The sequence below is a fragment of the Anastrepha ludens genome, chromosome 2 (assembly GCF_028408465.1).
Source record: "Anastrepha ludens isolate Willacy chromosome 2, idAnaLude1.1, whole genome shotgun sequence".
In the NCBI taxonomy this organism is placed as follows: domain Eukaryota; kingdom Metazoa; phylum Arthropoda; class Insecta; order Diptera; family Tephritidae; genus Anastrepha; species Anastrepha ludens.
Window position 1 is genome coordinate 118,652,474 of NC_071498.1, and position 14,245 is coordinate 118,666,718.

Here is a 14,245-nt window from a genome sequence, read left to right on the forward strand (position 1 = left end):
CACTTCTAATTTTCATAGTTGGTCAACAAAATGGATTCTTGGATCTAACACTTAAAACGGTAACGCATCACAAACTCTACATTGCCCGACCTGAAATACCTTGGACTAATTCAGTGAAGCATCTAGGCATGGCGCTAGACGCTAACTCGAGATAGGGAGCGCGTAAAGAAGAAAAGACAATCCCTAGAACTTGAATTTCGACAGATGAGTTGGCTCATCGGAGAACGTTCAATGCTCTGGACATAAAAAAAGCTGCTTGTATACAAGCAAGTACTGAAGCCTATGTGCACGTATGGGATTAAGCTCTGGGGCTGCATAATATACAAAATATCGATGTTATTCAACGCTTGCAGAATAAAGCGCTAAGACAATGCGTAAAGGCGCCATGCTATATAAGAAACTGAGACCTACATAGAGATCTAGCGATAGAAACAGTAGATGGCCTAAAACCACTGCAACTCTGAAGCTGTGAGCCTGAGAGCTATGAATGGCACAGTGCGTAGGCTTAAACGCACAAAACCTTCCGACCTAGTGGGATGACAAAATTGGAAATGCGAAAAAATCTCACTCCGTAAATATTAAAAATTAATCAAAAAAATCCCTTTTAGCTTATATTTATTGCTAGGTATATTAAAATAACATTATATATAATAATAAGGGCGCGTACACCCTTTTTGGGTGTTTGTCCGAGCTCCTCCTCCTCGTTGTGGCGTGCGTCTTGATGTTGTTCCATAAATGGAGAGACCAACAGCTTCAAGCCGAAATAACATTGCTACACTATAAAAATATTCGGTCAATTCAGACATTATGATTCCCATTACGGGTTTTGGAAAACCGCTTAAGACTCTTATCGAAGATGATGGATCCCGCAAAGGTTTAGTTCCGATAAGTAGCACCATCAATACATAAAGAAAACTCGAGACTTGCAGGGGATCAGATAAGACAGGTACTTAAACCCCTGCGCACAATTCATAGAGAACTAGAGAAGCAAATGTTAAGAAAGGTGAAAGGCAGATGGCTTAGTTTAACAAAGTTGGGTGCTCTCAGTTTTGAAAGGCTAGAATGTATCGCTGAACTGGAGTTTAAGTGACTCCTAAAATTCGCGAACAGTACGCGTATCTTGAGTGATGCATATTTTTGCTAATAAAGGACTCTAGTCTGAGTCGCTATGGACCAAATGGTCTCTGCGTGGCTTCGGCTATCCAGTATAACCTAAATGATATTAACATGGTACAAGTTACTCTTAAATAAAAAAAGTATGGCTTTTTTTGTAGCATATACTATATTTTTATAAATTAAAAACAAATTTTTTTTAAATTAAATCCATGCAATATTTCGCGCTGCTATTATTGCGCACATAGGTGTACATACATCCATATAAGTACATATTTATATTTGTGACCGTTTTATGGCAGTTCATATATCTATAAACATATTTATGTATTCCAAGGAAATCATTTAGTTTTATTCGTCTACACGTCGGCACGTCTCATCTCTACTCACATTGCGATTGCCAACATTAACCAAGTTTGCTATACCCCTGCACATCTGCAGTTGGTTTTATTTCGTTTTTCGATTGTTTTGCTTTTCATTGCAGTCGCTCCATTTGTTTTAATAGCATGCAAAATCAAGCAGAAATTTGTTTGTTACACGTTTTATTGCCATTCGAGTGTTCATTACACCATGTAAATGATTCTGGCAATAGGTGGCAGTCGTTGGCGGTATTCATGCAATGCAGGCGAAATTGGCGCAATATATTTTTATGTCTGAAGGAATTTTAGTGCCATGTGTGTATTCTACTTTTTCATGAAACCATGCATTCGCTGGCAATCAAAAAGTATATTTATCATCACATTTTGCAATTTATGTATTTAGTCTATTCACACTCATTGCGAAATTTTTGAGGTTTTTTACTTTTTATGCATCTGAATTTATTTAGAGCTGGTAAATTATGTGCGGCTCTAAAAATCAAATGAAGTGATCGCGACCGAAGAGTTTAAACTTTGGTGATCCCGATAAAAACAGCTGATACAAAAAGTTAAGGAACACCACATCGCCGCGGTATAAGAAGACACTGACCATAAAGACGCGCTGCGATTAGAGGAGAGAGAATTTGCTACCGAAAACTTATAGCAATAAGAAGACCATGTTCAATTCTGAAGGCCACACTTCTATGTGCTATTTGAGATCTCCTTCCCGCAACAAATTTTGACTGAAAGCCATTAGCATATCTGCGCGCAACGAAATGAATCAATCTACGCTTGAGCAACGTTGCAAAATATTGCAAACTCATTTCAAAGGTAAAAGTCTAGCCCTCATACTTTTCCGCAAAACGCATTTTCATCTCAGAGGCTATGTTAGCAAGCAAAACTGCCGCATTTGGGGATCGAAAAGCTCGCATGTGATCGTTGAGAAACCAATGCATTCTCAGAAGGTGACAGTTTTTTGAGAATTTTGAAGAGGCGGATGTGGATTTGACTAATTTTTCATTGAAAATTCTTCAGAAAACGTCAATTTGGTCACCGGTGAGCATTGCATTTGCATGATAAATAATTTTTTGCGGCTGAAAATTTAAGATAAAAACTTGGGCGAAATTTTGATTCCGGAAAAGAGTCTGCAACCTTCCTATCTTTTCCGAATTCAAAAGCGCCCTCCACAGCAAGAAAAGAAGATGCCTCGATTTCGGAATTTGTGAAAAACTCAGAACTAAAATAGCTATGTAGCACGAAGTTAATCGTTAAGTCCATCAGAATTGCTACGAACCCAAAACGAGCAAGTGCTTTCGACAAGTGGTCTATTAAGGATTAAAATCCTCTATCGGCGAACAAATTGATATTTTATTAGTTTTTCGAGGTGCCCTTGTTTTTGTATGATGCGGAAGATGGTCTATCTATCTAAGATGGAGAATCCTTCTTCTCAACAAGTGCTACTCCAGACTAAGTAAGCAATTGAGTAGTAAAGACCTCTCTCGACGAACAAAACTAACACTCTACAAAACTCTCATCTTGCCCGTCCTTCCGCATGGCCAAAACCGATATTTTTTTCAATATTTCCTCAGACCCAACTTTGTCTTAAGAAAAGAAGAAATGGCCACCTATCCAAAACTGAAGCAAACAAAAACTAAAGCATCCAAATATATATGCAGCCCGCGAAAAATGATAGCACATGCACATTTTGACCAGTTTTGACTATTTTTCTTTGGAATCTTAGTTTAATTTTTATAAAGGTATAGGTCCTTTTTGTAATAAAAACCATATAAATACAAATTTAAAATTTTATTAAAAAATTGGAAGACTTACAAAAATTTGTCATCCCTATTCCGCTTGTTTAAATGGAATTTCTATAATAATTTTTTATAAAAAGTTTGAATGATTAGTATAGAAAGTGCGTGCTTAAAGCTGCTCGAAATTTCATTGATTCTTATAATGTTTTGCCCTGCCTGGGGTCATGGTTTTTTCTTCGACAAATCAACACTGAATTTTCTGCTCCGCACATTATATAACTCGTTGCGTGTCTCTAATCCTATACCTTCAAATAGCGCCTGTTTATTACTGCTCAATTTGAAACCGCTAGACAAAAGACGGTCAATATGGTATTTAACTTTTCACGAATTCTGGACATAATAATCGGGTGTTTTTTTTAGAGGTTAGGTTTTCAAGATGAAATAAAACGTATATAATTTAATGTTATGGCCAAGAATTTAGCTTTATTATAATGATAAGGGTTTGCCATTATGTTTTAAAAATGATTTCGGGCAAGTGGCCGCCGCGGCTGGCTCGAATAAATTCCAGCCGAGAGGCCCAATTTTCGACCACTTTTTGCAGCAATTGGGGCCGTATGTCAGCAATAACGCGCCGAATATTCTCTTCCAAGACGTCAATCGTCTCGGGCTTATCTGCGTAGACAAGCGACTTCACATAGCCCCACAAGAAATAGTCCAGCTGTGTTATATCCCACGATCTTGGAGGCCACGCCACAGGTTCACGGCGCGAGATAATGCGCTCACCAAAAGTTTCCTTCAATAAATCGATTGTTGCGTTGGCTGTATGGCATGTAGTGCCGGCTTGTTGGAACCAAAGGTTGTCCACGTCAACATCGTCTAATTCAGGCACGAAAAAGTCATTAATCATGGCTCTATAGCGCTCTCCATTGACTGTAACATTATGGCCGGCTTCATTTTTAAAGAAATATGGACCAATGATTCCCTCTGCCCATAGAGCACACCAAACAGTGACTTTTTGAGGATGCAACGGCGTCTCAGCAATGGCTTGTGGATTATGTTCACTCCAAATGCGACAATTTTGCTTATTGACATACCCATTCAACCAAAAGTGAGCTTCAATTCAACCAAAAGTGAGCTTCATCGCTGAACAAAATTTTCTTGTGAAAATCGGGTACGGTGGCCATTTCGTTTTGGGCCCAAATTTGCACGATTTGCAAACGTTGTTCAGGTGTAAGTCTATTCATTATGAAATGGCAAACGAAACTGAGCATAAATTAAGTGACAGCTGTCAAAAAGACCATCTACGAAAAAAGTAGTGCCAATTTGAAAACCTAACCTCTAAAAAAAACACCCTTATTTTAATGTTTCACGGAAGTATCTTCGCACCTCGTTGCCATTTTATGAGCATATGTTAGAACGCATTATGCCCACAATGCCTCGATTGGCAGGTCTATTTTCGAATACAACCAAATCTCTGCACCTATCGAGCTCCATTTTTCTTTGCCTAACAATTTTTTTAAATAATTTTAATTTTTTAAATTAGTCGTAAGAAATTATTGTTTCATGGTATTGATAAGGAAATAAATAAATAGATAAATAATAATATTCCACATAAATTCACCAAGAACGCCACACCCTAAGACTCCAGTAATTTGGTAGCAAGAATAGAGGTAACGCCAGCAAATTGAAAATAATTCTCAGATTTTTTTTTCGCTTTCTGATAACTGCGATCAGAGTATGCAAGTCTTATTTTTGAAATTCTTTGCCGTAAATGTGGAGGGAGGGGAGTTGGATAGGGAACCATTTTGCAGATGTTCACGTGGGAAAGTTAAGTTTTTGAGAACAACATTTAGTTGAAATTCCCTTTCTTTGCCATGTCTAATTTTTCAGAACAAATTTTTATTTAAAATTCTCTTTTCTTGTCATGTCTGAATTTTAAGAGCAAATTTTAGTTGAAAACTCATTTCCTTGCCATATCTGAATTTTTTTGAGAACAAATTTCAGTTAAACATTTTTTTCCACGTCTGAATCTTTTGAGAGCAAATTTTAGTTGAAAATTCACTTTCTTCGTATTATTTGACTAAATTTTTTCGTACTTAATGAAGATCGCTTATTATCTTAAAATACTGCAAAAATTTTAAAACCTTTTAGCAGTACGAGCAGTTGTAGCGGGTGATTTTTTAGCTAGGATCTTTTTAAACAGTTAGTTTAAACAGCTGACGCACGTTTCGTGTTTTGTTTCACTGTCAAACATCTTCAGTTTGGTCTATAATTTAACCATGAATCGTCTTATAAACGAACAGCAAATCATTGAATTTTATTATAAAAATGCGTGTTCTGTTAAGAAAGTTTATCGCGCGCTTCCTCCATTTTATGTTCAGTTTTATCGACCCTCTGAAGCGGCTAATCGAGCTATTATGACTAAATTTAGAACCAAATTTACATTATTGGACATCAAACCACCAACACGCTTACGTAGAGTGCGAACTGAAGAAAACATTGCAGCTGTATCGGCCAGTGTTAATGATGACCATCAATTATAATAATAATTATCGATTCGTCGCCGTTCGCCGTTCGCAGCAATTGGGCCTCTGTTACTCAACCACGTGGAAAATTTTTGCGAAAGGATTTAGGTGTGAAGCCTTTCAAAATACAGCTGGTGCAAGAATTGAAGCCGAACGACCGACCGCAATGCAGAATTTTTGATGAAAGTTGGCCGAAGATCCACTTTTTTATCAAAAAATTGTGTTCAGCGACGAAGCTCATTTTTGGATCAATGGGTGCGTAAATAAGCAGAATTGTCGATTTTGGAGTGAAGATCAGCCAGAAGAATTACAAGAGCTACTAATGTATCCAGAAAAGGTCTCAGTTTGGTGCGTTTTATGGGCTGGAGGTATCATTGGACCGTATTTCTTCAAAGATGCTGCGAATCGTAACGTAACTGTGAATGGTGAGCGCTACCGTGAAATGATATCCAACTTTTTTTTGCCCAAAATACAAGAGCTTGACTTGCGTGACATGTGGTTTCAGCAAGACGGTGCCACATGTCACACAGCACGCGTAACAATGGACTTGTTGAGAGGCGAGTTCGGTGAACATTTTATTTCACGTTCTGGACCTGTTAATCTATCAATTGGCCTCTCAGATCGTGCGATATAAAGCCTTTAGATTATTTTTTGTGGGGTTATGTTAAAGCTTATGTGAGCATTTATATGTGAGATACCGGCCGAAACATTGGAAAGAATATGCCAAAATTGGACTAAGCGGTTGGACCATTTGAAGCGCAGTTGCGGTTACATTTCCATGAAATAATCTTCGAACACTAAATTATATGGACTGTACTATCGATTTAAATAAAAATGTCATGCATTTTTCTAAATTTTAGGTGCGTGTTTTTTTTTGAAAAACTTTTCTATAGCTTTTAAAAAATCACCCTTTATATAAATACAACGTGGCACAAAATCCCCCAATTGTACTTTTGAATAACTTTTTTACTAAATAAAAAAGATGTTTTTGACGTACGATGGTATTCATTAATATCGTGCCATCTATGCAAAGCATTCAAAAATTAAGTGAAGTTGAACTTGCAAAAAAGTCACCAAAAATTTTAGTAATCATGTCCGTACCTACAAAGCAATGCAATTTTAGCTAATTTCTCGTAAGCATGAAAAATTTCAGTCGCTTCATTTGATATTATCGCCAAACACATCTCTCAGTCAGTGGTGCTCATTTGGAACTATTTTGAAATTTTCTAATAATTCCATGCTAATGTCAATGTCGAACCTTTCATAAGGCACCTCTTGCCGATTCGTAGCAGGTGACAATAGATATTTAGCAATGTTGCTGACATTAGTTGCTGGCGGCAATGCAATTGACAGCGATTCTTGTCGTACAGCAAATAAGGCGTGAACAGCATAAATAAGTGTTTACTCGTATTAGGATTGTTGCACTGTTGGCTACGAGTGTGTGCAGAATTCAGCTGCAATGCTGCAATCGAATGCCAAAACGGCACATGTTGGTATACACAGAGTACTTGTCAGACAGCGGTATACTTGTAAGCACTTCTAGGTACATACATACATAAATATGTATCTGCGATTGTAGTCCTCAGCAAGTTTGTTTTCACACTCTTCACAAACAAACCGACTTTTTTTAGTGATATTTTTTGGGATTTTTTCCATATGTACTCAAGTTGTTTGCTGTAAAATTTATAGGAGCCATCATATATACAACTTCCTTTGCAATAAAGGCAAAACAAAATCTTTGCGTGAGCATTAATGCCAGGTGTTGCGCATTTGGTATGTATAACAACTCGAAATATTTTAACAACTCCAACATCATAATTTCAGTAAATTGCAATGCAATTTTCTTCAAAAGCATAAACTGTGTTAGTCATAGCATAGGAAGCATTGTTTTTTTGTTATTTTCACCAAATTTTAATAAGAACTGCGAGGCAAATTCTCGCTAGGTCCGAGCGGAACTTTTCCCATTCATATTCCATCAAAGGAAGAGTCCGCGAGGTGTAACATTTGGAGGCAAGTCATTATAATCAAGTTTACGGATGCTTCGAAGCTGGATGGAAGAGTTAGTTGTGGAGTATTCTGCGATGGGCTCCCGATCAAGCACAAATTTAGGCTTCCGGACCACTATAGTGTTTTCCAAGCCGAAGTATCCGCAATTAAGGAAACAGTGGATTAATTGTTTTCTTGTGGATTTACTGTAAAGGGTGTAAATGTCTACTACGACAGCCAAGTGGCAATTGTGGCCTTGAACTCTTTGTTTGTGCGTTGGAATTAATCGGAGAATGCCTGACATCTCTCTCAATTGCATCCGAATACTTCGATATTATGCTCATTTGGGTATCCAGTCATAGCGACATAGAGGGAAACTGCTGGCCTGATGAGCTGGCTAGACAGAGGATCCCGGAGACGGTTTCATTGCAAAATGAGAGGATTGGAGGGCGCTAGCGCGCAAACGTGCAAAGTCGCGAGACCCTTCAGGCCACAGTTAGATCGGGGGCGCTCAAGGGAACTTCTGAGGCTAACAGCACCGCAGGCCTTGAATTTGGTAGGTATCCTTACCGGTCATTGTCCGTTAAGTGTACATGCGGCGAGGCTCGGGATTGTTTCAAGTGCTTTCTGCAGAAGCTGTTTGGATGACGAGGTGAAATCATCTCAGCTGCGTTGCTCTCGCCGGGCAAAGGTTTAGACATCTAGGCTGTCATTTTTTCGCTACACATGCGGATATTGCGTGCTTAAATATCACACATCCGATGAAATTCATCAGTAGCTTGAAGCGGTTAATACGAACGTAAATCGACACTGCTGGTCATCATCCTCCAATCCAAAAGCCCTTCTTCCTTTATTCCACCTGTCTGGTTGAATTGAATTTGAAAAGGTCGAGCCAAGGAGCACCAGGAGATTTGGTGGCTCCTAAAACACTCAGGCTAAAAAAGCCCATTGTATTTAAAGCTCTGGAAAGGGGGTAGATAGTCAAGGAGGGAGGGAGAAAAGTATCATAGAAAGAGATAGGAAAGAATAGAGACAGAGATAGAGATAGTTAGTCCTGTGAGAATTTTCCAGATTCTTTGACAAATTTGTAAATATCCTCCAGTTTTAGAGAACGAATAATACTCATTCTCATGACATCGGAACCCAATACTCGTAGTCGCGCTCTAGCAAAGGCAGGACACTCACAGAGAAAGTGCTCAGTGCTATCCGCCTCCTCCAAGCACGACAGGCATACCGGGTCCTCGATGATTCCAATGGTGGCCATATGCTGACCCCATGGGTTGTGTCCTGTAATGATGCCGACCATCAACCGAATGTCTTTCCTTCTAAGTTTTAGTAGAAAGTTTGACAGTTTTCTGTTCGGACTCGTCACAAAACACTTTGCAGTTCTGCAGCGTTCTAGACCGGACCATCGCTCTTTATGTAGATTGCCTACATAATCGTTGATCCAGTTCTTGATTCCTGCGGGACTGATTCCGATTATTGGCTCTGGCCCCTGTGGAGGCACCGCTGATCCACGGTTGGCCAATTCGTCGGCAATTTCGTTTCCTTGAACACCGGAGTGTCCTGGAACCCATATAAGTACAAGCCTGTTCTGTTTTGCGACAGAATTAAGCTTCTTCTTACATTCTTGAACAATCTTTGAGGTTTGCTTCGCGTTCTCCAGGGCCTTCAATGCAGCCTGACTGTCACTGAAGACTCCAATCTGTTTCCCGCTCCATCTCCTCTCGATTATCCATTCGGCTACTTTTAGGATGGCAAAAACTTCTGTTTGGAAGACAGTTGCCATTCCCCCCATAGCGTAGTGATACTTATTACTATCGTTTAAGTACCATCCGGCTCCAGACCCTATTTCAGTCTTGGACCCATCAGTAAAGAAAATATCCGTCAAACCTCCCTGCATGCCTCCTGGATTGCTCCATTGCTCACGCAATGGAAATCTGACATCAAATTTCCTTCCGAATGAAACTGTGGGTATCAGGTCATCTTTAGGTGCCAAAAACAGTGGATACTGCTCCGACAGCAACTTAAAGATTTCTCTGTGTCCCGAAGCTCCATCTTCGTGCCAGAAACCATATTTATGGAGTCTACACATAGCTTTTATTGCTTCCTGTTGTATCTTAAGATCCAGGGGGAGCAAATCAAGCATAGCATTTAGGGCATCTCCAGAGGTTGTACTCATGGCACCCGTGATGCATAAACATACACTTCTTTGCAGCGTGTATAGTTCCCGGATTGTGGACTTAACCATGCTCCGTCGCCACCAGACCACAGAAGCGTAAGTGATGATTGGTCTGATAAGTGCCGTGTAACCTGTCTGGTTACTTCCTCTATCCTTTTCCCCTCCCCCCCACGTGTGGTAACACAACGGACAAATTTTAAATATTATATTTATCCAAGTGGGTCCCTCGCAAGGGAAATTTCCTGTATAATTTAGAAGATGCGCCACTCCTAATTGGAGCATAGCGCTGAAACTAGGCTCTTCCAACGGCTTTTATCATACGAGTAGTTTCTAATTTAACTCTGAGAACCGAATCGCTCGCTTTCAGTGCATACCGTTCTATTGAGCGACAACGACCTACTTTCTCGTGTGGATACCATTCAAAAGCCATTTTTGTTATGTTGCTGTTGCTTTTACGTAACATGTGGCCAATCTAGCTCCATTTTCTCTTTTTGATTTCCAAATCAGTGGATATGTATGTACTTATTGTATGTATGTGCAATAGTAATATTAATAATTTGTGGTGCACACTTTGATGCCGGCACCAAACGGCAATCTTTTAAATGCCGAGTCTAGCGTTATAGTTTCTCAGAGAAAATTCATTGAAAAGGTATTGGAGCTAATTGATTCATTGGCACTCTGAGATAAATCAGATTCAATCAATGCTGGCATTTGGTTTTTCATTATTATGGCAGAGGATTTCATGCACTAAAAAATAAGAAATAATAATGCATAACAAATTCACTCACAATATAAAACAGAAATTTGAAAAATTTTAAATATTTTTTAAAATATCAAATATGTAACTTTCACTGCTTGGCCATAAAAAACCCTTATATAAGCGCATCAAAAACATCAACCCACGATCTTCATCCAATATTCAATACACTACACATCACCTAAATGCAAAAAATCGTTCACTTTCATTTCGACTGCTACTACGATTCTACTTACACCACTTTATTAATATCAATTAATAATATCGAAATTGTTTTATCTTCAGTGTTTTTAAGTTCTAAGTGTCTAGGTTTGATTGCTTAACGAATTTCTTAATTTATAATCCAACTATGATTTTCGAGTATTTATTCTACATCCAATAACATTTCATTTAATTTCAAACTTACATTGTGCCACGAAAGAGATTAACATTATAATCGTAGACGGATGAGCGTCCAGGTCCTGAGAGTACAAGAGCGCATTCGCTGCCCAAATGTGTGTTGAGATGTTCACCAAAGTGGTGAAATTGTGCATGTGTTGTGAAATATGGCGCTAGTATGGCCGCAGTGAATAGAAATAGTCTGTAAAAGAAAAGAAATAATATTTAAAAAGTGCTAAGTATTATATTAAATGTTAAATAAAAGAATGCTAGTAATTACACATAACAGATATTTGACATAACAGCAGCTCCGATAACTTGTTTAACACCGTCAGTTGAAGTTCTTTTGGAACGCAAACTTTTTCATATTCAAATCAAACCTAAGCAAAGGGAGATGTCTTGGGATGACCAAAAAGGAAAGTTGATTATATGGGTTTTAGGAGTCAACAGCTGGAAATCACAATACCAAGGGATACCATGTTTTATAAATAGGTTCAAAATGGAGCTAAGTAACGTAAATAATTGGCTGGTTACCAGATACGTACATGTGGTTACCTGTTACACGGAGTAACTAGAAACTGAAGAGTTAGAAATAAAAATTTTAGTTACTATAGAAAATATAGTTATTCTTCTTCTTCGAAGTATATGTAATAACCTGTTAGACGAATGAGTCAGTAACTGAAAATTTAAAAATTAGCCTTGTGGCTAGTAAGGAAGCACAGCATATCCTATTCTTCAAAGCATTCGATCGCGTTAACTTTGACCAACACAGAGAATTTACTGAAGCTCTCAAAATATAAAGCAATATAAGGCTTCTGAAGGCAATACTGAAAGGTACATATTCTATTATATTATTATATTTGCCTTATGACCGTCAGGTTTAAAGTTTTTGGTGTGGCCTCTGAACGTCTTTTTCTGCCCAGTTGACACTATAATCGCTTAAACCTAGATCGAATATTGGCAAATAAATAATAGCAAAAATTTAATACATTTTTGTATTGTCAAGCCGGCTTTCAGCTCATAAAATAACAATTTTAAAAGTAGCCAAAATGTCTGCCAGTCAATATCGTGTTAGTATCGTGCTAGTTAACATCAATTAGAAATATTGGATGCAGTGAAGTCATTCAGCGTTGCAGACGTTCAGTTCAAAGAAGTGCCCTTTCTCCCCCAGCGGGTGCCTGATACCTAATAGAGTCAGAGTTGGGTATGTGCGAATATGTGTTTATTCACACAAAATGATGCTGCTGTATCTCAAATAGCTAAGCTAGGTTAAAATCGTCGTGAAACGTAATAGCAGAATCTAATAAAAAAATCCAGTAATAGAATCTAATAACAGAATCTTGATCTCGAACATTATAAGCATTGCCTTATTGGAAGCTTATATCCGATAGAATCGGACTGGTATGATGAAGAAATTCGACTTTGCTCGCTGGCAGCGCTGGCCTTACACTCTGTCTAATAAAAGCTTAAGCGCAAAATTCAAACTTAGAGTTCCATTGTATGTTTTCCGCAATACGCGTTGTACAATTTGTTAGCTTTGTGAGAAATTTAAAAAACCTTCGTTGATTTTAAAAAAATAGTTACGCATACGAAAAACGATTTGGAGCAGTATTTCTATGTACACAGCCAAAAGGTCCAATGGTATCACGTGTATCTATAACAAAATATTAGAAAAAGACAAACACGTTCATAAATAAATGGGGGCAACGGCTACTGAGGTTAAAAACGTTGACGGTTTTCTTGGTCGAGGCCCAAAAAAAATACTTTTCCAAATGAAGATCAGAGAATGATTGATTTATTTGCCACAAAGCCGATTTTATCGTTGGGGGAAACTGATGGAGTTTTAAGGAAAAGTGGTCTTAATATATCACATGACACCATTCGAGGACGTTTACCTGCAGAAGATCTCAAATTCTAGACCACATTGAAAAAACCGCTGATCTCATTATCACACATTGAACAAATACGTGCTTGGGATAAGGCAAATTCAGAACGGAATTAGACAAACGTAATATTCACAGATGAATCTTCCTTTCGGACAAATAATTGCATACGTCGTCCCTGGAGTACAGCTAATAATCGTCAACTTCAACTAACGGATAAGAATCATGTTAAGGTTTATATTTTGGGCTGCTCCTCCGAAAAAGGATTAAGCTGTTTAGCTATTTGTATTTACCGCCTATTTTAATGCAGTTTTTATGAATAAAACTTACATAAAAGCATTACTACCATCAGTTGCGGAATCGTGAGGATTTTACAAGAAGACGAGATCCCACGCATAGAAGCCAAGGGTGTGTAGAGTGGTAACATCTAAATGGATTGAAATCAGGATGGGGCATTTTGCACTACCACTAAATTTTTAGTGGTAGTTAAAATAAGGGTTTCATTATCACTAAATCTTCAATTCACTAAATCCGCTTATTTCACTAATTATTTAGTGTACTATGCCCAGCCCAACCCTGATTGAAATATTGGGTTGTATTTCACAGTCACCTGATGCAAACCCTATTGAAAGTGTTTGGGCAATAGTTAAATAAAAACTTAAAGGAATGCAAATGTGAGCGCTCAAATAGTTATCGAGGCGACTTCGGCTGATTTGGAACCGATTAAATCAACAACTTGCGCAAAAATTTTTTCGATGTATTACTCGAAGATGTGAAGCCATTATAGGCCATATAGCCATAGGCATTGGTGGCGACTATATGGTACATTTTATTGATTATATTGCGTTTATATCCGATAATATTATATAATCCCACACAATGCAGTTTGTTAGAGTTTAATTGATCAAATAGTTTCTAAGTTGGGTAGGAAATTATTTCAAAGTACCAATTTTTGGTACTGGATAAGCTGGATTTTATTTCAAGGCTGGCATGTGGTTCTCTGCTACTTAAAAATGATCGCTATTAAGAGGTTCCGGTGGTCTAGAGATCGAAAATTTAGGATATTTTCAGGCATTTTTTACAATAAAAAAATTCCGAACGATATTTAAATTTGTTGGCTTTTTATTTAACATCTCTTACATACAAAAATGAATTTTGTTTTTTAATTTTAATAATTTAAAAAATGGCACTGAAGTTGACCCTCCCGAAAAAGTGTACCTGCACAGTGTTGCCCATATAATTGAAATAATAATATGATTCTAGTACGAACGATAGCCATTGATGTTGTGAACAACATATTACAATTTCAGA

General features: G+C 37.9%; 1 protein-coding gene across 1 annotated transcript in view; it reads right to left on the reverse strand.

The window, feature by feature from the left end:
• Positions 1-14,245, reverse strand: part of LOC128855194 (peroxidase) — a 155,253-nt gene that overhangs the window by 67,130 nt on the left and 73,878 nt on the right. The window contains exon 2 of the mRNA XM_054089906.1: positions 11,080-11,253. Coding sequence (XP_053945881.1) covers positions 11,080-11,253 — 174 coding nt within the window. The remainder of the gene's footprint in view (positions 1-11,079; positions 11,254-14,245) is intronic.